This window comes from Cebidichthys violaceus, unplaced genomic scaffold (genome assembly GCF_023349555.1).
Source record: "Cebidichthys violaceus isolate CVI_PGR_0920_01 unplaced genomic scaffold, fCebVio1.0.p SCAF_45, whole genome shotgun sequence".
Lineage (NCBI taxonomy): Eukaryota > Metazoa > Chordata > Actinopteri > Perciformes > Stichaeidae > Cebidichthys > Cebidichthys violaceus.
The window spans coordinates 2,023,416-2,044,153 of record NW_027176650.1 but is presented as its reverse complement, the minus strand read 5'-3'; the positions used below and the strand labels follow the sequence as shown (position 1 = coordinate 2,044,153).

The 20,738-nt window shown below is 45.9% G+C and overlaps 4 protein-coding genes across 7 annotated transcripts; 1 reads left to right on the top strand and 3 right to left on the bottom strand.

The window, feature by feature from the left end:
• Window positions 1-1,788: 1,788 nt before the first annotated feature.
• On the bottom strand, window positions 1,789-4,450 carry dcakd (dephospho-CoA kinase domain containing). The gene is made up of 5 exons (XM_068729308.1): window positions 4,152-4,450; window positions 3,457-3,568; window positions 2,748-2,951; window positions 2,448-2,535; window positions 1,789-2,192 (listed from the first exon to the last, which is right to left on the bottom strand). The coding sequence occupies exons 2-5, from the start codon at window positions 3,566-3,568 to the stop codon at window positions 1,907-1,909; spliced, it is 690 nt and encodes a 229-aa protein (XP_068585409.1). The 5' UTR covers window positions 4,152-4,450; the 3' UTR covers window positions 1,789-1,906.
• A 60-nt stretch (window positions 4,451-4,510) lies between these two features.
• On the bottom strand, window positions 4,511-6,996 carry pus3 (pseudouridylate synthase 3). 2 transcript variants are annotated; one of them, XM_068729306.1, is made up of 7 exons: window positions 6,893-6,996; window positions 6,170-6,590; window positions 5,807-6,084; window positions 5,544-5,727; window positions 5,292-5,401; window positions 5,036-5,208; window positions 4,511-4,908 (listed from the first exon to the last, which is right to left on the bottom strand). In XM_068729306.1, exons 2-7 carry the CDS (start codon window positions 6,584-6,586, stop codon window positions 4,634-4,636), a joined length of 1,437 nt encoding a protein of 478 aa, XP_068585407.1. In that variant the 5' UTR covers window positions 6,587-6,590; window positions 6,893-6,996; the 3' UTR covers window positions 4,511-4,633. The 2 variants fall into 2 exon arrangements, with proteins under 2 accessions (XP_068585407.1, XP_068585408.1); XM_068729307.1 differs by having other exon boundaries at window positions 6,170-6,587.
• Window positions 6,997-7,354: 358 nt separating this feature from the next.
• On the bottom strand, window positions 7,355-9,691 carry LOC137886725 (CD63 antigen-like). The gene is made up of 7 exons (XM_068729309.1): window positions 9,558-9,691; window positions 9,221-9,409; window positions 8,980-9,054; window positions 8,773-8,862; window positions 8,097-8,234; window positions 7,924-8,007; window positions 7,355-7,644 (listed from the first exon to the last, which is right to left on the bottom strand). The coding sequence occupies exons 1-7, from the start codon at window positions 9,612-9,614 to the stop codon at window positions 7,573-7,575; spliced, it is 705 nt and encodes a 234-aa protein (XP_068585410.1). The 5' UTR covers window positions 9,615-9,691; the 3' UTR covers window positions 7,355-7,572.
• A 2,806-nt stretch (window positions 9,692-12,497) lies between these two features.
• Window positions 12,498-20,441, top strand: LOC137886714 (myosin light chain kinase, smooth muscle-like). Of its 3 annotated transcripts, XM_068729294.1 has the most exons (18): window positions 12,498-12,875; window positions 13,336-13,503; window positions 14,262-14,408; window positions 14,564-14,716; window positions 14,936-15,061; window positions 15,470-15,517; window positions 15,611-15,741; window positions 15,836-15,992; window positions 16,140-16,451; window positions 16,543-16,648; window positions 16,753-16,956; window positions 17,131-17,348; window positions 17,975-18,098; window positions 18,484-18,636; window positions 18,907-19,036; window positions 19,206-19,287; window positions 19,574-19,714; window positions 19,825-20,441. In XM_068729294.1, exons 2-18 carry the CDS (start codon window positions 13,338-13,340, stop codon window positions 20,028-20,030), a joined length of 2,604 nt encoding a protein of 867 aa, XP_068585395.1. In that variant the 5' UTR covers window positions 12,498-12,875; window positions 13,336-13,337; the 3' UTR covers window positions 20,031-20,441. The 3 variants fall into 3 exon arrangements, with proteins under 3 accessions (XP_068585395.1, XP_068585394.1, XP_068585393.1); XM_068729293.1 differs by lacking the exon at window positions 12,498-12,875 and having other exon boundaries at window positions 13,220-13,503; window positions 16,546-16,648; XM_068729292.1 differs by lacking the exon at window positions 12,498-12,875 and having other exon boundaries at window positions 13,220-13,503.
• The last annotated feature ends 297 nt before the right edge of the window (window positions 20,442-20,738 follow it).

Below are 20,738 nucleotides of genomic sequence, written 5' to 3'. Positions count from 1 at the left end.
AACATATCAGTATTTCATTTGGAAGTATCACTGTTATCAGTACCAGTATACACCCCCTACTTTGAATGAAGGCAGGTTTTAATGTTTTATTTTAGAGCAACCTAAGAATAGACCACGCTGTTCATCCCGCCACTGTTTTATGGACAATAGTATGTACTGTTCGCACATGTGCAAAAGATTACACTGTGTCTGTGACGTAGTATATTAAATATGTACCGTGTAGCCATGCAGCCTTTGGTTCATTGCCCCCCCACAGCCCACCGAGTCACTTTGCATTAATTCTGCTGTGGCTTGATACAAACAAACAGCGGACCAGTGCGGCGCTTCAGACGCAGCCAGGCTCGTGGGACCTCGGTGCCAAGATGACGTCACCACGCCGGCCTGCGGGCGTGGATTCTCATGCCTACGTTCTAATGTGGACGAGAGCAAGAGGACGTCACAGCTGACCGTTAACGCGAGTTCATCATTTCAACACTAACGCTCCACCTGTAGGATCTAATTACATCAACGTTGTTTGCACTGACTATTTGGTTGGTTGATGCATTTTAATATTGCTGAAATTATTTATTTTTGCATATTATCTATAGATCTAGAGCTGCAACAATGTGTCGATTAATCGATTTAGTCGATCAATCATTATGACAATGATGTCATAGTGATGTCATCAGGCTACCCTGGATTGGGTCTAAGACTTAGAATGTTAAGCCTGCGTTACAAACTGCTACATAGCCTAATATTTCTACACATTTATAATATAATGACTTGATTACAGCAGACCAAAGATGTTTAAAGATCCCCGACGGACACGTTTAAAAAAAAAAAAAAAATTCCAAATTAGTTGTAATGTCACAAAAACCTGCTTGTTCAAACTCAGATTTAAAGTGACTGCAGAGAAACATTTGAAAACAGCCTTCTAGTGCTAAACATTATATATGCTAAACATTATATAATATATAATGTTTAGCACTAGAAGACATTCAGCACGAAGAACAAGATTTTTTTTAAAAATGATAAACTGACACCATTGTTACTTTAAAACAGTATTATTGGATCATTTATATTTCACAGCTAATGCTTCTCGTGTTGTGTTTCAGTTACAAGTGAGTGTCAGAAAAACAAAATCACAGAGTTAGTATTTACAGAGGGCAGCTTCAAGTGTAAGAAAATACAGTGATAGATACACACTATATATATATATATATATATATATATATATATATATATATATATATATATATATATATATTACGTCTGTTAGTTCATGTAAATTCACTCTGTTCCCATTAAACATGGATCGTCAAATACATTCCGTCATATATCTTCATTATACAGCTCATTAACATACAATCAGAACATCTTCTGTTGGCATCGGATCGTTCACATCGGCCATTTTATTATGTTTTCCTACGATGAGTATCGCAACCAATTTAAAACGTATTCATCAGCGGAGATGACGCTGGTCTTTTCTCTACTTACGACCGAGGACCGACAGCTAAGAATGTAAATCTGTTTCCTCGTGTTTTTAACTCACAATCTACGCCATCACCCAAAAATGTTTCACTTGGAGATCTGTAGGCCCACGAGCCGTGATCACCGTACCGGCGTCGAGACTCTTAAAGTATCACGGAACCAACTGGAATTGCACGTTCAGACCCTTCGCGCCACATTCGTCAGTGCATTTTGTGTCGATAATGTGAGCCAGTGTTGACTGCAAACAGAGCGTGTCCCACCGCTGAACTGTAGTGGTGGGCGCTGTGAAACTAATCTCACAGTAGATTGCACGGGGGGGGGGGGGGGGGGGGGGGGGGGGGGGGGGACCTCCCGACGTGACTCCGCCTGCTTCTATTCACACGCTCCTCTCTCCTCTCTCTCTCTCTCTCTCTCTCTCCTCCCCTCTCCTCTGCCGTTAGGACAGAAGGATCTTGGCGGCATACAGCAGCATCCCACCCAGACCGGTGGTGGCGGCGATGGCGACGACCCTCACTAAGAGGAAGTCCATGGAGTCCTCCAGCTTGGTGTGCAACCGCAGCACCTGCCGGTGGGTGTCCTCTCGGCCGCCCGAGTTCTCGACCACGTGATTGGCCAAGCCGCGCTTCTCGTTGAGCGGCATCTGCGCGGCCACGCGCTGCTCGGCCTGCTCCTGGGTCAGGCCGTCCCTCTGCATCAGGCGCGAGAGCTGAGTGGCAGGGTCGCTGAAAGAAGGAACAGACAATGGAGGTTATTTATGGTGCCTTGTTAAAAAAAAAAAAAAAAAAAAAATCCAGAGGCGGTGAGTCATGCTAACGAGGCACACAGAGGGGGCTGGAGAGAGGCAACCAATAAGTCACCAACAAAAACTGGGCTTAATGGCCAGTTTCTGTCACAAACAAGCTGCAAATATAACGATTTAAAATGTGAACCCTGTGTACAAACAGTCAGGAAAAGTTACGGTGGGGGAAAAGTCTTACCAGTAAACTACTACAGTGTGGTTTAGAAACTGAGTGAGGCGTCTGGTTTCAAAGAGAAGCGGCACATCCAGCACCACATAGCGGTACCCTAGAGAGGCAGAAGAAGAATCAATTAGTGTCAACGCACTTACACCGACATTGTGAAAATAACAGAATCAAGCACATTTTCGTTTATTTTAAGGCACTTGAGATATCTCGAGTTGCTAAAGAATTAATGCAGCGAGTCGGAGTCGTGACTGTTGCAGTATGTTTCCACGGTCACCACCAAGATGAGTGAGCCGCACTAAGCTCCTCCCTCACCTCTGAGAAAGTAGAGCAGGATCTCTCTGAGCATCACTTTGTGGATCTCCGGGTGGGTGATGGAGTTCAGCAGCTTCCTCTTCTCCTCGTCGGCGAAGATGAGCTGACCCAGCTTCTGCCGGTCGATCTCTCCGTTCTCCAGCAGGATCTCGGGCCCGAAGTGGTAGACGATGCAGGAGTAGGCGGGGGTGTGCGGCTCCACGACTGTTTATCGAGAACAAAACAATGTGTCTAATTTAAAAAAATACGTGTTTTAAAAAAAAAAATGATTTAGTTGTGGTTCAATGTTTTAAAAAAAAAAAATGGCACACAAGAAGATATACTGGAGGGATGATCTAAATCCATTATGTAACGGACTCAATCACATATTTAGCGTAAAGCCTTCTCCGACATACAATGTACACTTAGATCTGTGACCTTTTTATCTTCACCACGCAACTACATCATCATCATCATCATCATCATCATCGTCGTCCCTGCAGTCGACAGAGACGGACCGTGGTGATTCATGCATTCGTCTTATTAATGAACCTCCTACAGGCCCGGTCTCTCTGTCTGTCTGTCCCCTTCAGTATAACAACAGACATTGTTATAGTCAGTGATGTGAGCCACAGGGGCGAATCCCAAACCCCACATCTGTGTGCATTTGAGGGTTCAGCCGGATTAAAGGGGGGGGGGGGGGGGGGGGGGGAGGGACACGTTCGCTTACCTTTCCTGGCCACAACATCTGCATCAATGATGGGGCACCCGAGCTCCCGCAGCATTGAAGACACAACGCTTTTCCCCGAGGCGATGCCCCCCGTCAGCCCCACCAGGAACATCTGGAGGCAGAGACACAGCAGTACTGTTAATGGTGACTCCTGGAGGCGGAGCAGAAATTAATAAAACATAAAACAGCTAGAAACAACTCCATTGGCTAAAGCTGGATTTGTTTGTAAATAAGAGCAATGCAAAAAATATCTATCAGGGAACTTTTTCCTTAAAGTGGAAATACACTAAACTGACGAATAAAAAGGCTATTAAAAAATACAGAAAATAATGTATATACCCACACACAACAGTGTCAATATAACACGGAATTGTTGCAATATTTGACTAACAAATACCCAAGATGCCAAATATGTCCAGATTAAAAAACGTGTCACGAGGTATAAAAACACGCCCCCTGCTGAGGAGGCGCTGAGCTGCACGCAGGTTATGTATTACGTCTAATAAGTAAACTAGGGTCCGTTTGACAGCTCTGAAGTTATTCTTGACTGAACACCAAAATAAACCCTCAACACACTTTGCTGCTTCTTAAAGTTGGAATCAACTAAGGGACCGACTGGTTGTTTCCAAACACATTTAAGTTACTTTGTCACAGTTATCAAAGACTTCTTTTAAGTATTCATGCCGTTAACTTACCTCGCGATCGCGTTACGCTCCTTTAATTCTACCGAATGTGCAGCGAGAGTCCAGGCAAGGTGCAGTAAACGAGCAGGATCGCTAACAAGCTAACGTTAGCGCAAGTCTTCCGGTCGGAGTCACTGTAAATATGCACCGAAACGAGTGCGCAGCCATTTCCGCTCCGTCCAGTTAAACAATAAAAGACGACAAAGGTTGGAGACGGTTCGTGTTGTTAGACGTTGCTGTCTGTGACTCTTGACTATTACACAACTGGTTGCTAATGACCTAGCTTCTTAGCTTGAAGAGTGCCACCTCAAACGTCTTCCGATGGTTTGTTACGTTAGTTCCGCCTCGCTCGTTGAAAACCAAACGGACACTTTTATTTTATTTTCCAAAACGTGTTTATTTCACAGCAAAAATGCAAACACAGTTTCATGAAATAAAAAAAAGGTAAATCCATTGGAAATAAAAAAAAAAAAAAAAATGTTTTCGCACCAAGTTCATTCCGTTTCAGCTTGTTGATCCGCACTTTGTTTTGACAACGGCGTCTCTGACAGTACAGGCTCACTGGAGGAGTTGCGGTAATGTTTGGACCTCTTCCCTCTGTGGACCGTCTCGCCTCCGTTCTCCCCTTCCTCCAGCTCCAGCCGGCCTCTTTTCACAAAATGGTTTATTCTGGACTCCAGGCTCTCGCAGCACGGACGCTCCAGCAGCGGCCGGTAGTTTTTCTGCCTGCTGCCTTCTACTAGCCAGCAGTGGTTAGAGGACACTCCACCTGGGGATGGGAAAACAAGTATACATGGTCTGTTGTGGATGTTCTGAGCAGACGTTAAGATTCCTAAATCATTATTTAGACTAAAACTAAAAAGTGTTGAGGTTGTCCGGGTCTGTTTATTTCTCACCTATGGCCTCCAGACCCTGGATCATCCCGTGGAGGATGTGGGTCCTGACTGCACTCTGGGTCCAGTGTTGTATTAGCGCAGACAGGACGTGGGTCACCTCTTCAGTCTCCTGTTTCCACCTCAAACCTTCAAAGTGGCAGTCGTGCAGCACCAGCGGGTAGTCCACCGCCATGCTGGAGACAAGACAGGAGATGCAATTGAAGTTTCACTCTTTGTTTGTTACCATCAGGATATGGAAAACGTCCTATATTCACACCTGTATTGGGGCTTCCTGGGATTGCTCTGAACATCCAGGAGCTGATTAATTATCTCCGGGGCTTCCAGTTTCTGCCCTATCAGGAGAAGCAGTGCCATCATGCATCGTACCTGCAGCATAACACAACAGGAGATTCGCTGCAGTAAGAGACCGCAAATGTCATTAATCCTCAATGTGGAGCGGCTTTAAATTAACATTAGTTATCGCTAAGCAGAGCTGTAAAACCCCAGAGTGAGATTCTCTTCTTGATACCTGGTGGTAAAGGAAGCCCAGTCCTTTGATCTCAAATATGAAGAGGTCGTACTGGTCCGTGCTGGGGACGAGCTGAGGACGCGCAGGCCGGATGGAAGCCGACAAGATGGTCCTCTCAAACTGCAGGACTCCGTTGCCCACATCCATTTTGCACAGGTTGCGAAAGTCAAAGGTGCCCACGTATCTGTTGGGTGTTAAGAGGCCCCTAAAAAAAATCAGAAACTGTGACACATCAGGGTTCATCGCGTTGCGTCTTCACCCACCTTTTTGCAGCATCTGCCATTGACGCGACATCCAACGACCCGCGGGGGAAGTAGTACCGGTACGTGCGCGACTGACAGTCGAAGCGCGCGCTGAAGCCCTCTGCCACCGGTGCCCAGTCCAAGATCCTGATGTCCTGGGGCAGGACTCTGTTCAGCATCTTCACGTACGGAAGCTCAGAGCCGGCAGCTTTGGTCTTGGCACTAACGACGACGTGTTCGGGGACCGCGACGCCCAGTCCTCCGCAAAACTGTGTGGAGCGCAAATCAATGGTTACGACCTGTGGAGAAAAAGACGGTGTTGAGTGTCTGCAGGTCGTTTATGTGTCTGCCTAATGGTGCAGCTCCTCGTTACTTCCAACTCACTTGGGCAAAAGCACTGACTCCTTTATCGGTGCGACCACACCGGTGGTAGTTGGAGGTCTGTCGGTCCTGAATCAGCCGCGTCTTCAGCAGCGCCTCAAAGAGTCTGGCCTCCACCGTGTTGTCCGTGTTCTCCTGGACGGCGAACCCCTGGTAGGACCACCCCAGGTAAGCCAGCCGCAGAGCCACGTGGCGCCGAGGGTTGGCGGAGAAGTCGAAAGGACGCTCCCTGCTTGCTTTCTTGCCCTTTTTTCTGCTGCCGGCGTTGGCGTTAGATTCACAGTCTGTGTTCTCATTAGGGGACGGATCGGACGTCTGCTCCGCGTCATCTCCAGCTTCACCCGTCTCCTTCAGCTGGGACTTGAGCTGCTCCAGGTCGGCCTCCAGCTCCTTGATTCTCCTGATCAAAGCCTCTGACATGCTGCTTCACAGATAAAGAGAGGATAACTTTAATTACATTTTAACATGCACTTAGGCCTACTTAGCTAGTTAAATGATACATGTTTAATTAATGAATCAATGCATTTTACTTAACAGTGTCACACCAACTGAAGCAGTATATGTTGTACTTTTGCTTCATCCCCAGTTGGACGTCAACATACTATGAAGCCTTAACAGCTATCGTTAGCTGTAGCTTGTTAGCTTAGCTGGTGCGGTTTGTTACATAGCAGATATTAAGGCTAGTGATGGTCGTAAATAATATCGCATTAAAACTGTTACTTTTACCTTGTTGATTTTAGTCTCAGTGTTGCTGGTGAACTTGTCTTTTCTTCAGTTTGTCTCGGTCGGTAGCGCACACGTTACTTTTCGTGTTTTGCTGGGCGTCGGACTCATTTTGAGACCGGACGCATTTCCGGAAGAGGGCTTCCGGGAAATGTAGTTTGTTACTTAAAGTATCACATCCGCGCTTGATGACAATTATCTCTCCTAAACGTATGACTTATTAGCTCCACCCAAAGACAAAATATGAATACAGAACACATTTTCTCTTTTGTTTTGTCTTGTAAAATATAATTGGACCTCAAGGACAGAAATGCTGTTTGGATGAACTGCTCAAAACTCCTAGAGGTGCATGTGATGGACATGTTTGGACACAAGCCGAAGAACCAAACAGCTGCATGCAAGATCAGTGGTTAAACATGCACACTGAACCACTCAACCAGAGCGTATCACACCTTTATTGAAAATATTCCCAGTAGCATGAAATTTAAACATGAGACTATTATAACCAAATTAAAATATTTCCATTTGTAAGTAAGAAAGAAGCAATGCAGGGTTGTTAATATATCAGTGACATACATGTTTAGTCTTTATGTCAAATTTGAGAAAGAATAGACAAGAAAAGCGAATAAAACGGGTTAAATATGTGGTGTGAGAAGTCGGCGGTGCTGGCCCACGACGACGCATCAGCTCATGTTCTCGTAGCTTTTTTGTTTGATGTTCAGACAGAAGCACATCCCGGCTGCTACTCCAAGAATCTGTGACGGGTAAAAAAAAAAGGTCGTACGTTACTAGCAGCAAATGAACTCAAAGACGGGTCAGAGAGGTTCTTTTCTTTCTCTGCGAAATCAAATTAATTCTGGTCTTCACCACCACCTGGGGCAAAACAGGAGGAGATAGGCTTTATCATCATTCCTGCCATTACTTTTCAAATGTCTGCATTACCATTGCTTACATGAATATCTTATCATGCAAATAGTTGGAAACTGCATATAGATTATTCTGGCATTTTTGATATATCAGCTGTATGTATTTACCTCTGCGACTCCAAGACCAATGCAGACAGCAGCAACCCACTGCAGGTTCTTCTTCATGAAGATCTGGATGGCCATGACACATCCCTGAGGAGGAGCACGCATGAAACACGTCATGTGTTCACAGAGATGACGTGAAATGACTGTGAACTTGAAATGAGATTTCCCCAGCAGACCTTTGCGCGTACGCGATCCTTGTCCTTGCCGCAATCCGGAGTCTTCACCGCGCAGCAAGAGTCTGGCACGGCATCGTGGTTCTCCCAGCCCTCGACGCTGGACCAGTCAGCGGGGCCGTCTGCACCGCAGCACCTGAACTGTAGCGTGGATCACGACACACAAAGAGAGCACTGAGGCCACTGCTAGAGGTTGTGGATCTGTCTATGCATGGTGCAGCACGAAAACCAATTTAGAGCACATATCAAAGTTTATTGTGCGGAAATTTAAGAAAAGTGGGTATTCCACTTTTAAAATGAGGTGTCAAACCATCATCTGTGTACAATAGATACAAATTCTAATTATATTTACAAATACTTTTTTAGGAGATAATATTCAGGATTGAATTGCTTCTCCATTAATGATCGTCTGAGCACTTTACTGTCATCAGAATAATTATTTTTCTGCAGTTTCATTTTAAAGGTGCACAATGCGAGATTTCTATCGCCTCTCGACGGCTCTCAAGATGGCGACGCCTGAGCCGGCGGCTCATAGCTAACGGCGCTAACCATGAAAAACTGTGGCAGATGTGCTGTCAATAGTGCCTTGGAGTATTCATGTCCCCGGGTTCAATTTGCCTCTCTATACGGTCTATCAAGCACGTCTTGCAAATACGAAACATGAATCTCTGTAGATCACCTTTTCCTGGATGTTTTCGATGGCGTGTCTCTTCTCTGGGCTGTAGTCATGGATCACCTTTCGTGCTTTGTCGTCGATAGCACTCTTCATCTTTTGGAGGACAGTTTACAGGGATAATAAAGAAGATTATAAGGTTGTTGTTTTTTTGTACTCCCTTAGAAGCACTGTAAATGTTTCGACTTTGACCTCAGGATCAAAGCGTCTCACCTTTTTGCCGAACACGTAAAAGACGGCTCCTGTGAGTATCTCCAGAATGATGATGATGATCAGGATACAGATGAACTAGTGCATAGAGAAACAGCATGAGGTCACGTCCCGTATCAAAAACCTTGCAACAAAAAAAACTGTCTTCATTTAATCTACAACAGAAAAATAATAACATCCATCATGGTGCCAAAACTGTCCCAGAAACAAGCTTCTAATCCTCGTTATGGAGCATTATACTTACAGAGGACACAATAGACGTGTTATTAAAGAATGCCCCCACAAGGCCCAATATGGAGACGAGAGTTATAGCGACCCCCACCACAATGAGGACTATGGAGACTTTGGACAGGCTTTGCATTGCAAAAGAGCCCAACAGCGAGTATGCCGAGTGTTCCTGCACTCCGATGACGATGAGCGCGACCCCAGATGCCTGAGAAAGAAGTTTGAACATTAATGCAGAGCGCTTATATACGGCCACATTAAATCCATGTCTGCTGCCGATTTCATGCTAGTTTAATGTCAACCTGCTGCAGTGTGGAAGGAAATCATTGCAGAAAGTTTGTCTGATTATTACTCACCAAGAAAAGCACATTGAAGAAAACAAAGCAACATTTGAAGCTGCAGCACGTGCACATCGTTCACACTTGCTGCAGGATATCCAAATTTGTAATTAAAAAGTAAAAATTAAAACTGAGGACAGAGAGAAAACAGCAGACGCTCCACAGTCTGAGTGGAAGAGACACAGACTGAGCACATACATGTAGTTCTGTAGTGAGTGTGTCATATGGAAATGAGCAGGTCGACTGATAACATTTCATCTGATATGGACACACAAAGTCCCTGTTACACTATTTGAATAGTGGCATTTATGAAGTGCGAAAAGTACTATAAAATATGATAATCTCAATATCACAATATAGCCTGTATGTGCTTTAGGAACATAAATTGGCCCAATGGATGAGCTCGTTTCTGACTCTTATTTTAAAGGCACCGACGCCGGTTTGCAAAGCTCCCGATGGGTCAAAAAAACAAAAGCCAAAGCTCGGCATCATGGGAGAGGCCCTGTGACAATAACCGAGAGAAGTGTTGTTGTATGTTTTTAAAAACTGTAATTTAGTCATGCTAGCTTGTGGAAAACTTTTCCTGTTCAAACTTGTATTTAGCTCCTCCACTAAAATCCCACAAAAAACATCTGGTAAACATACAGAAAGATGTCGAGAGACTGTGAATCTTTATTCTGTTTCTTTGCTGCCTCAGTTCAAAGCGTCTGAGCACTTGGAGCCGTCGACTGGAACTAGCTTTTCGGGGTCTTCTTCCATCCGTTTGAGGACCGAGCTCTTCCCCCGGAGCTTCTCCACCAACACCAGCGGCCCGCAGGAAGCCTATAACCCGGCTCCACCGGGCTGGAAGAGGGCCGAGGCCTCTGGCTCTATCGAAGTGGCCGGAATGCTTTTGTGACACACTGCCAGTGTCTTCCATTCTCCACATCTCTTTCTATCCATTCATGTCTTTTTTTTTCTACGGTCCATCTCAGAGTATTCATCCCCCGCTTTCTTAGAGCTCAAGCCAGGGTGCATCGGTCTGTGACGGACCATGCTGCTTTCTAATTCCAGACATAATGTCAGAAATGCTGCTCTTTTCTCTGTCCTCATTAACCACTGAATCACACGGGCTCTTTGAACGTATGTGAGGGAATGATCATGACAAAACAGGTCGACGGCTGAGTCACGAGGTTTTACCTTTTATTCAAAGGACTTATCTGCTATAGAGGACGAGTCGTTTACATGTACATGAGTGTGTGCTTTTATCTGTCACACGAGGCACACTAGGCCCTATCTGCTTGGTCTTATTTGCCTGCAAAGAAATGTCACGCTGAAGAGACAGAAGATGACTATTTTTGATATTATGTTGTCTTGTTTTGACCGTCTTTTTTGCACGGGTCACCGATGCCGTTTGATTCAGATTTGCTCCTTTCTGCAACGTGAGGCGAACGACCACAGGAGGGCCCCATTCCACTTTTTCAAAAATGAATCATCTGGGTTCCCTCCACTTGAACGGAGTGATGGAGTCCGGCGTGCGTTTGAAGGAGTTTTGTGGGAACAGGATAACACTGTGCGTGTCTTGAAGGACTTCATGGGAAAAGGAAGTACAACGATTACCATAGTTTGGGAACTTTGTCCTTCCCACTCTTTGCTTTTCCTGTTTTGAATTCCACAGGACTCGGTAGAATCCGTGCATTTCCGTCTGATAAGGATAATTGCGGAGGAAAGAGGGGGTTATGGGGCTATTTTTCTTTATGAAATATTATCAGCTCATTGTACAATACTTTCTATAATGTCAAGGTTCGAACACGGGTACAAAAAAACCCAGTATTTAAGTTTCTGTAATATTCTGATGTAGCTTTTGACCTTATATGGCTCGTTCTAAGGAATGTGCCAAAGCTCAGAGGAGCTGTTTTCGGCGTTAGCAGCACATTTTTCCAGGGTGACGTCATGTGTTTTCATAGTCTTTTATTTATTATCATTAGACATTTCAGATGTGACTTATCGGTTATTTATTTGGATGCTGTGTTTTCCATTCTACCGTTATCGTCCAAGTGGAGTATCTCCATTTTTTGGTTATTAATCAGCCCGAAAAGGAATTCACTTTTACAACTCAGCCTTACATCAGTCTTATTCATTCCTTGAACCACATCTGTGTTCGTGTTGCAACATGTGTGACTTTTCTTTGTGTCTCAGAGCTTAGAGGTGGACGGAGTGAGTCCGTTAGCCAGTAAACAGTTAAGCTTTGCTCCTTATCTGGTGCATCAATCAACTCTCTCTCAGGGCCAGGGGGACATGTTTGTAGTCTAAAGTAAATGATGTGCCGGCCACCATATGGTACTACTTACACATACCAGTCCATGTGACCGCTTCCTTACATTCCTGCAGTGACTGCTATTGAGTGAAACATATCAACACACGTGTTTGAAGGTAGCTTTTAGAAAACAATGTCATGCAACCGCTGTTATTGCAGCGTCGTGTGTTACACAATCATCCTTTGTTTGTCTTAATAACTGATCCGCCACAAATGCATTTGTTAATTCCACATTCCGATGCTAAAAAATGTAATATTCATCTGTGGTTTGTATCAAAGCCGCATGTGGATTTACTTGGATCACAACATCAGAGAAAATAAAAACTTTAACGAGCATAATAATATTATAAAACAGTCATTATAGACTATAAATGATCTAAAACGGCTCATAGGCTTATTGTACTGAAGAGCATATTGACTAACAAATAAATATACAATGTAATATAGTTTGAATGAACTTTATTGACACACAACAAAACTTAATATGAGCAACAATCAGAGAAATGCTCATGGAAGACAAAATCTTGTATTCTGGAAATAAAAATAAAATTCAAGTGAGTGAGGCTTTTACAGACGAGTAACAGAGAAAACCAGTCTGTAGCCAACGATCACGCAACAAAAGGTAAACCAGAGCACACCTTTGGAGACACACCCAGCCTGCAAACCCGTATCTATTTACATCTCAACAGAATTGAAAAAAGGTGTCTCATTTACATGTGGAGCTTACCACTTGTGGTCACATGGTCCCACATCTCCACTTTCATTCAAAGAAACTCAAAAAGGCCCAGGAAATGAAAAGCCCCTTCAGTGGTTTCCCTACATGTCGTCTGTCGCACAGCGGCGGAGTGGATGCACACAGAAAGCTGCCCTACAGGCTTCTCTTGATTCCTGCGGTGACTCTGGCAGCGTTGCTCAACCCGCTGAGTGTTTAGAGGGAATCGGTGTTTACAGGGGGTAACATGGCTAAAAAAAGCTGACGGTGGGAATGTGTGAGCACGTTCCTGAAAGGAGAAGCAGTTTTTAATGAGGAAAGCCACCAGGTAAACGATGCTTTTTACCCTTCTGTGGTGCTTCTTGTATCTCTATCCATGTCAGTGGCCTCTGTCTCTCTTCAGCTTGACTGTTTTGTCTCTCCCACACATTTCCTGACTCTCTCATACTTTTGTTTTCTTTGTTGTCACATGCGTCTCTCTCCCTGTGTTGTCAGTGCAGAGGGACAGTGGGGGCTGGACATGTGTGTTTTTAATTGGACTTCCAAAAAACAGAGCTGTTTCCTGAGAACTCGGGGGGGGGGGGACTGGGGGGGGGGCTGAGGGTGGGCTGAGGGTGGGCTGTGATTTCAGAGGCCGCCTGAAAACAAGAGGCTCCTCCTGTTAGCTTGTCAGAAGATGCGTGACTCGAGACAGGGCGACTTTTCAACACATCTGCTTTTACATACCGAGCGCAACACACCAGGAAGAGCAGGCCTGACTGATGAGCGGCTGTTCCATTTCTACTTAGGGATGGAGAAGGATGGCGGGAAGCCAAAGACCTATGTGTCCACTTTTCGTTTGGCCCTCAAGCCTCAAGCCAGAAGTTTCTGTGTGAAGGAGCAAACGGAGGATGGGCCGGATGCAACCAAGAGGACGTTCACGGGAAGCAACACGCCGGGAGTCTCATCAGCAGCAGGTAAAGACTGGAAGAACGGGAGAACAGTTGTGTTTTTAATACCTCACTCTCATTTCTATAACAGAGCTGGAATCTATTCATAACATTTACCTCACCTAAAGCCTCAGACCCCCTGCAGCACTCGTGTTCTCTCTTTGACATGCGGGCATTGCAAAAGCCTATCAGGGGAAACCAGGACCACTGGGGTCTGTTAGATTGCACACATACGTTACGGTTAGCTCCCCCCTTGGGCTGCTTCTCAAAATGTCACACGATTAGTGTGTCGTTTTTGTAGTTTCTGTTGTCAGAAATATCTTTAGGCACTCGGAGTACATAGGAGTGACAAACAGGAGGCAAACTGCCTCTCTCCCCCCCCCTAAATGTACACACACCAAAGTACATGTGTGTGTTCGCACACACTCACACACATATGGTGGGAAAGTCTTGTAAACAACATGTCAAATTCCCAACGCCTGCACTCACAGCTAACACACTGCAGTAGAGACAGCAACAAGTAGCTGATGAACTGGAACTGAGTGCTGCTCTGCCTGGAGGTAAAACAGATGAACACACATCTGTCAGCAGTTTTCAGACTGCAATGGCGTCCACCACACGGTGCATTTCAAGTTTGTCTATAGTCACGTCATGTCTGGGGTGGAAAGGCCCATAACCCTCCACTAAAATATTGGCTAATGGCCTTTTTCCCCCGGTAGAGGAAACACTCATCTGAAAGCTAACCCACTGTCCCAAACCTCTCCGCTCTGCTCTGCTCTGCTCAGGCTCCAGGCTGACACCCGTCCCGGCGCTCGAGACGCCTCACTTCAAACAACCGCTCAGGGACTGCACGGCCCGCGAAGGAAGGGATGCTTCTTTTCGAGGGGTTATCGCAGGAAGTCGACCTCTGAGCGTTTCCTGGCTACACAATGGTAAATGTCTGATTATCCAAAAAACGTGAAAAAATGTCTACCTCCTCCTCTCCATTATGAGCAAGGGTCGAGCCACAATATCCTGCATTCAGAAGGATATTTATCAATCATCCTTAACTGTGAAATCATTCGCCCACTCCTATTTTGTCATGTAGGTAAGAAGGTGCACTCAAGCAATACTTCCTTCCAAAATGGCGTTGCCAGTCTGACTGTGAGTCAGTGTTCACGTGGAGATGATGGGACGTACACCTGCGTAGCTGAGAATACTGCAGGGAAACGGTCAAGCAGCGCTGTGTTAGACATCACAGGTAAAGCAGGGTCAAGTTAGAAATTCCTCACACACACACGCACGCACGCACGCACACGCACGCACGCACGCACACGCACACACGCACACACACACACACACACACACACGCACACACGCACACACACACACACACACACACGTCACATACAGTTCAACCTGTCCTTGGATGAATTGTATTCACTCGATCTGTGTACAGTAAACCTGTTTCTGATAACAGCAACAAAGGAAATCCTCAGAACACGCGACCATGAGTTGCACACGTTCAAGGTTGGGTCGCCCAAAAACACCAAATTATCTCCAGCTTCTACAGAGAGAAGCCAGCGCAGAGAGGAAGACGACAAAGGTACAAAGCAAACTTATGTTAAGCTTCCTAAAAATATATATATTTGTTGTACTACATATTTAAAAAATTCTTCTTCCAAATAATGCAAATGAATCATAAATAGGCTGACAATAGAGGGCAGGGAAGCAGCAACACACATGCATAGTGACAGTGAGATTTTGAATGACATACATTTTGTTTCTTATTGTGTTTTAAACGTCACTCACCTGTTGAAGCCAACCAGCGCACATGTTTGCGCTTCCTATAAGTAGAGCCTCCCTTGTCATTCAAAAGTGCAACGCATTGGCTGTCTGTTGATTGCAGTGTTCCATGCAACCAAACATGACTGCTCACATGTGATTGGTTAGACGCTTCTTAAACCCGCCTACAGAGGCACACACACGCCTATAAATCTACCTTCTTCTTCAGCCTCCACAGCTAGCAGAGACATCGACCTGCAAACTAAAGTCTCTAAAGGTGAGTAGAGGGCAGTGCGACATGGAAGCTTGACATTTGTCACACTTCCTGTGGTCTGTGTTTGTCAATTAAACCAACTCTGCTTCTCCCCAGGACCTCCTGTGGCGTTTGTAGACCCACCAGAGCAGGTGGAGGTTCGGGTAGGAGAGAAGGCCCGACTGCACTGTGAGTTCAGGAGCAGCTGTGTCCCCGTGGCCTGCTGCTGGATTTACAAAAAGAACAAGGTGACGCTGGTCCCGGCGGTTGATGGCATTACGTTATATTCTCTCTTTTGAAGTTCTGCACCAGCTCATGTCTCGGTGTGTGCTTCCTCTTCAGGTGGTGGTAGCTGGGCCGAGGATGTCCATCTGGAGCAGTGAGACGCAGAGCGACGTGGAGATCTCTCAGGCCTGTCCAGAGGACGCCGGTTCGTACGCCGTCGTAGTACGGAACGTGAAAGGCTCTGCCCAGCACACCGTCTCCCTCAGTGTTATCGGTAAGACTCCCTTTGGTCTAATTATTTAGCGATCATTTGAGTTCTCCAGTTTCTTTAATGCAGGCACAGACATGAAGGTGGGAAACCGCTCCAGATGATGCTACCTGACTCACCTGTTGCATTTTGTGTTTTAATTTTTTTCCTCAGATCGGCCCGACCCACCAGCATCCCAACCTGTTGTTTCCCAGCTGTCCACCGAGTCCCTGGTCCTCTGCTGGACTGGTCCCAGCTACGACGGAGGCACAGCCGTGCTGGGCTACAAGGTGGAGGTGAGACGAGAGGGCCGGGACGAGCCCGAGAGCTGGACCGAAGCGACGAGCCGTTGTAAAAGCACGTCCTACCACGTGCGCTCGGGCCTGGAGCTTCACGGGCGGTACCGCTTCCGGGTCAGAGCCTACAACTCGGCAGGGGTCAGCGAACCGAGCCAGGAGTCGGAGTGTGTCAAGATGGCGACTAAAAGTAAGTTTTGAACTGTCTGAGAAGAGGAGGGATGTGCTCATTTCTAACCTGTGTGTGTGTGTGTGTGTGTGTGTATATTTTGTGTTCGAAGAAGAAAAGAAGAAGAAGAAGGAAGAGTCCGAGTCGTACGTCACAGTGACCATTGACACCAAACACAAGACCAAGGACTTCTACGATGTGCATGAGAAGCTGGGAGTGTAAGCATGGACTCTTTTGTATACGAGTAAATTGATAACTGGCTTGAAGTTGTAGTTTTTTATTTTTTTTTTTTAAACATTTGTTTTGGGTTGAACATCTCCAGTGGGAAGTTTGGCCAGGTGTTCCGGATGTCCCACAAAGACACGGGTCAAGTGGTCGCGGGGAAGTTCTACCGAGCCCGAACCGCCAAGGAGAGAACGGCGGCTCGCAAAGAGATCGAACTAATGAACAGCCTTCACCACCCGAAACTGGTGCAGTGCCTGGCTGCCTACGAAACGCGCTCCGAGATGGTCATGGTCATGGAGTAGTAAGTAATGGAGGAGTGGAAAGGTGACTTTGATCTGGTGTCATCTGCTGATGATGCACGGTGACGATAATCATTTGTATGATTTAGACTATGCCTTCATATTGATGGTCTGCATCAAATATTTATGGGCTGTTTTTGAAGCATTGGACCTGAATGATGGTTTTGTCTGCCCAGTATTGCGGGCGGGGAGCTCTTTGCGCGCATCGTGGACGACAACTTCGAGCACACGGAGCCCACCAGCGCCCGCTACATGCAGCAGATCCTGGAGGGCATGCAGTACGTTCACAAGCAGAACATCGTCCACCTGGACCTCAAACCGGAGAACATCGTGTGCGTGGACACGACCGGCACGCGGATCAAGATCATTGACTTTGGCCTGGCCAGTGAACTGGGTGAGTTTGCTGGAAACTGTGTCTTAAGTTTAGAGTAATTCTTTCTCACTCGGCATGTATATTCTTTCTGCTTTTTTTTCTTAAAATGGCGTTTGCATTTCCTCACTAGGGACGGTGAATAAATCACCCAGAGTGCATTCTTATGGGTGGCACGTTCTTTGTGTATTCCAGTAAAAGTTACAATCCAGGGAAATCCGAGGGTCTTAATAAGGCGCCATTCAAAGTTGTGCAGCCTTGTGCACCCAGCGTGGAGAATAAAATGCTTCCTGCTATGGTTCACATAAATGCACTAAAAATATATTTTTGGGCTGCATCAAGTTTAAAAATAGTTTGATTTTTTTTTTCCAACCCCTGAATGTGGGTTTCCTGACAACACAGGGTCACTCGTTTTAATTTGCGCCAAAGAGAACATCAAGGAGTGTTATTTCTAACTGCCTAGATGTATACAATGCACTGAGTCTTCTTAAATGCACAGCTAGCTCAACTGTGAAGCCAATTCGGGCAGTAAATTTGGTGACGCTCCAGCAGCCGCATCTCCAGACTGGGTGGTCTATTTACAGATGACTGTAGCCATAAACGGGCAAACGCAAAACGACTCAGGGTGACGTTTCTCGCATGTTCTTCAGAGGAGGGCAAACCTCTGCTGGTGATGCACGGCACGCCGGAGTTCGTGGCCCCCGAGGTGATCAACTACGAGCCCGTGGGCCTGGAGACCGACATGTGGAGCCTCGGAGTCATCTGCTTCATCTTGTAAGTCGAGCAAATGGTGATGGTGGTTTAAGTTGCAGCCGAAGTAACGCACTCCGGAGAGAACGAATGCAACTGGGGATACTCTGTGGAAGTGAGAACGATGATGCTGGAGGGCTGTTCAGACTCTTCAAGTGTGGGGAAAGATGTCAAATGTAATATCTATCAACGCTTCTACAAATGTAAATGTGGCGCCATCTCCTGGTGGTGTTGTATTAGTACAGTTCTTAAAGTGGGCATATATTTGAGGGAATAACAAAGTGAAGACATTTAATTTATCCTCATCTCAATTTTGAAAAATACATTGTTGATGGGTACAAATGCCTCCTCTGCAGAAAGGTGACACAATGCGTTTGTATTCATTGTCGAATTGTTTCGTGACCTATAGGCTCAGTGGAGAATCTCCCTTCCAGGGGAACAACGATGCAGAGACTTTAGCTCTCGTGACCGCTGCCCAATTTGAGTTTGACCCGGAGAGTTTTGAGGACATCTCTGATGAGGCTAAAGACTTCATCAGCTCCCTCCTGAAGAAGGACCGGAGGTTGGTCCGCTTTTCCCCTTCCTCCTTTATGACCTACCCGATGAGATGAAATGTGCTCACAAACTGCTTGGATTCGTACCACTTTGTGATACGTTGACAGTTTCAAGCTCAATAGCAACTACAAGAGTATGAGCAAAGACTTCCATGTGACATTTGCACAAAAAAAATGTGCAAACCACATGGCAAGTTCTGAATATTGTTCGGGAAGAGCCGGGAGTTTTAATTCTCAGGACACTGCCGGCGTTTGACGGCCTCTGCTCCTCCCTCTAGATGCAGGTTGTCGTGTGCCGAGGCCCTCGCCCACCCCTGGATGGCCTCTTTTACCCCAATGAGCCGCAGACCCACCAAGTCCCTCAACAAGGGGAAGATGAAACACTTTCTGGCTAAGCGCAAGTGGAAGGTAACGCTGGAAAAAAAAAATGACAACACCGTTGTCCCTGCGTTGAACCGTTTTCTTATCAATGCTTCCCCGTGATGACCTTTTCAATCCTTTGTCCCATATAGACCACGAGCCTGGTTGGTCTAGTTGTCATCCAGTGCCATTTGTCCTTTTTTTTTTTAACTTCCAGAAAACTGGCAAGGCTGTTTTGGCCCTACAGCGGATGGCTAATCTCTCTCACAGGCCAGACTCTCCTGGCAGCTCCTCAGAGGGTAAGGCCGATAAAAAGAACGAACACACACACACACACACACACACACACACACACACACACACACACACACACACACACACACACACACACACACACACACACACACACACACACACACACACACACACACACTGTCCTCCTATGTCCTGGAGCTACATGCATATGGCAGATGACTCACACTTTCCGATTGTCACTTCAAGTTTACCCTTTTGTGATCTGTAAAGCCTTGTTTCTGTTTTATTCATCATTCTCTCTTGCTCTCCCTCTCGCTCTCTCATATCCAGAGTCAGGCTGGAGCCAAGAGGCAGAGGAGGCCATCCAGTCTCTGGATAAGCAGCTTCAGAGAGAACCTCGCTTCCAGCGCGCCCTGAAGGACACCGCCCTCCCCAAAGGAGCGACGGCTCGGCTCACGTGCCTCGTCAACGGTAGAGTGACAGAAAAGACGTGGTCTGAAAAGCTCAGATTGCAGTAGACCGAGATCTAAACCGGCTGAACTTGAATATCAAAACTATTCCTCTTATTGTCTCCATCCCAGGTTACCCGCAGCCGGAGATGAAGTGGCTTCAGAATGATGAGCCGGTGTCCGGATCGTGCCGAGTGACAATGGAGCAGCATGAAGACGGGCTCTGCTCTCTGGTTCTGGCTGATCTGGAGCCGTCTGACTCTGGGGTGTATGTGTGCAAGGCCAGCAACAAGCTGGGGGAGGCCATGTGCTCCGCCAAACTGAAAGTGGAGATGTGATTTTTGTGGAGGCAAAACATAAGAGTTCATTTGGAGGGAGAAGTTTGACAAAGCCTGGACTTGGACCGTTCCTCACCGCCACACAAAGGGCCGCTTGCACATAATGTCAAGGCACAAAGGGTGTGTCTTCTACCATCAAGTGGTTGTATAACACGCATACCCAGAGCCCTTTGTTTCACCAGCTACTAGCGCACTTATCAAGTCGTCTTGCTCCTTCCTTTTCCTCTTAACCATCAGTTGCTTTATTTAAAAAGGTACATTTGTGTTAATTCTACTTGAATGCACAAAGTGTTGTTGCACAGAAATGCTACTGTGGCACCGTTCACCCACTGAGTCACGTGAAAAGTGTACATTAAATATTGTTCATATGTAAATGTTTTAAAAGGCATTATCATTAAAGGCTGAATTTGAAAGAAATGTGCTATTTGGGATGATTTTATAAAAGAATATTTAGCACTTCTTATAAATGAACATTAAATGACGCCGAGAACACTCTTTCAACATTTCATTTCATGTTACTCCATTTAACTATTCCACTGAATTTCCAGATATGAAATGAAAGACCAAATGTCCCTTTGTTGGACAATCCCTGTACTATGATGGAATGGATAAAGCAGTATTTTATTATATTTAATTGCAGGATTTGACATGAAATTTGCTAAAAGCATCATTTCAGTTTCCACTTTGTCCCTTTTTGGCTTTTTCAGG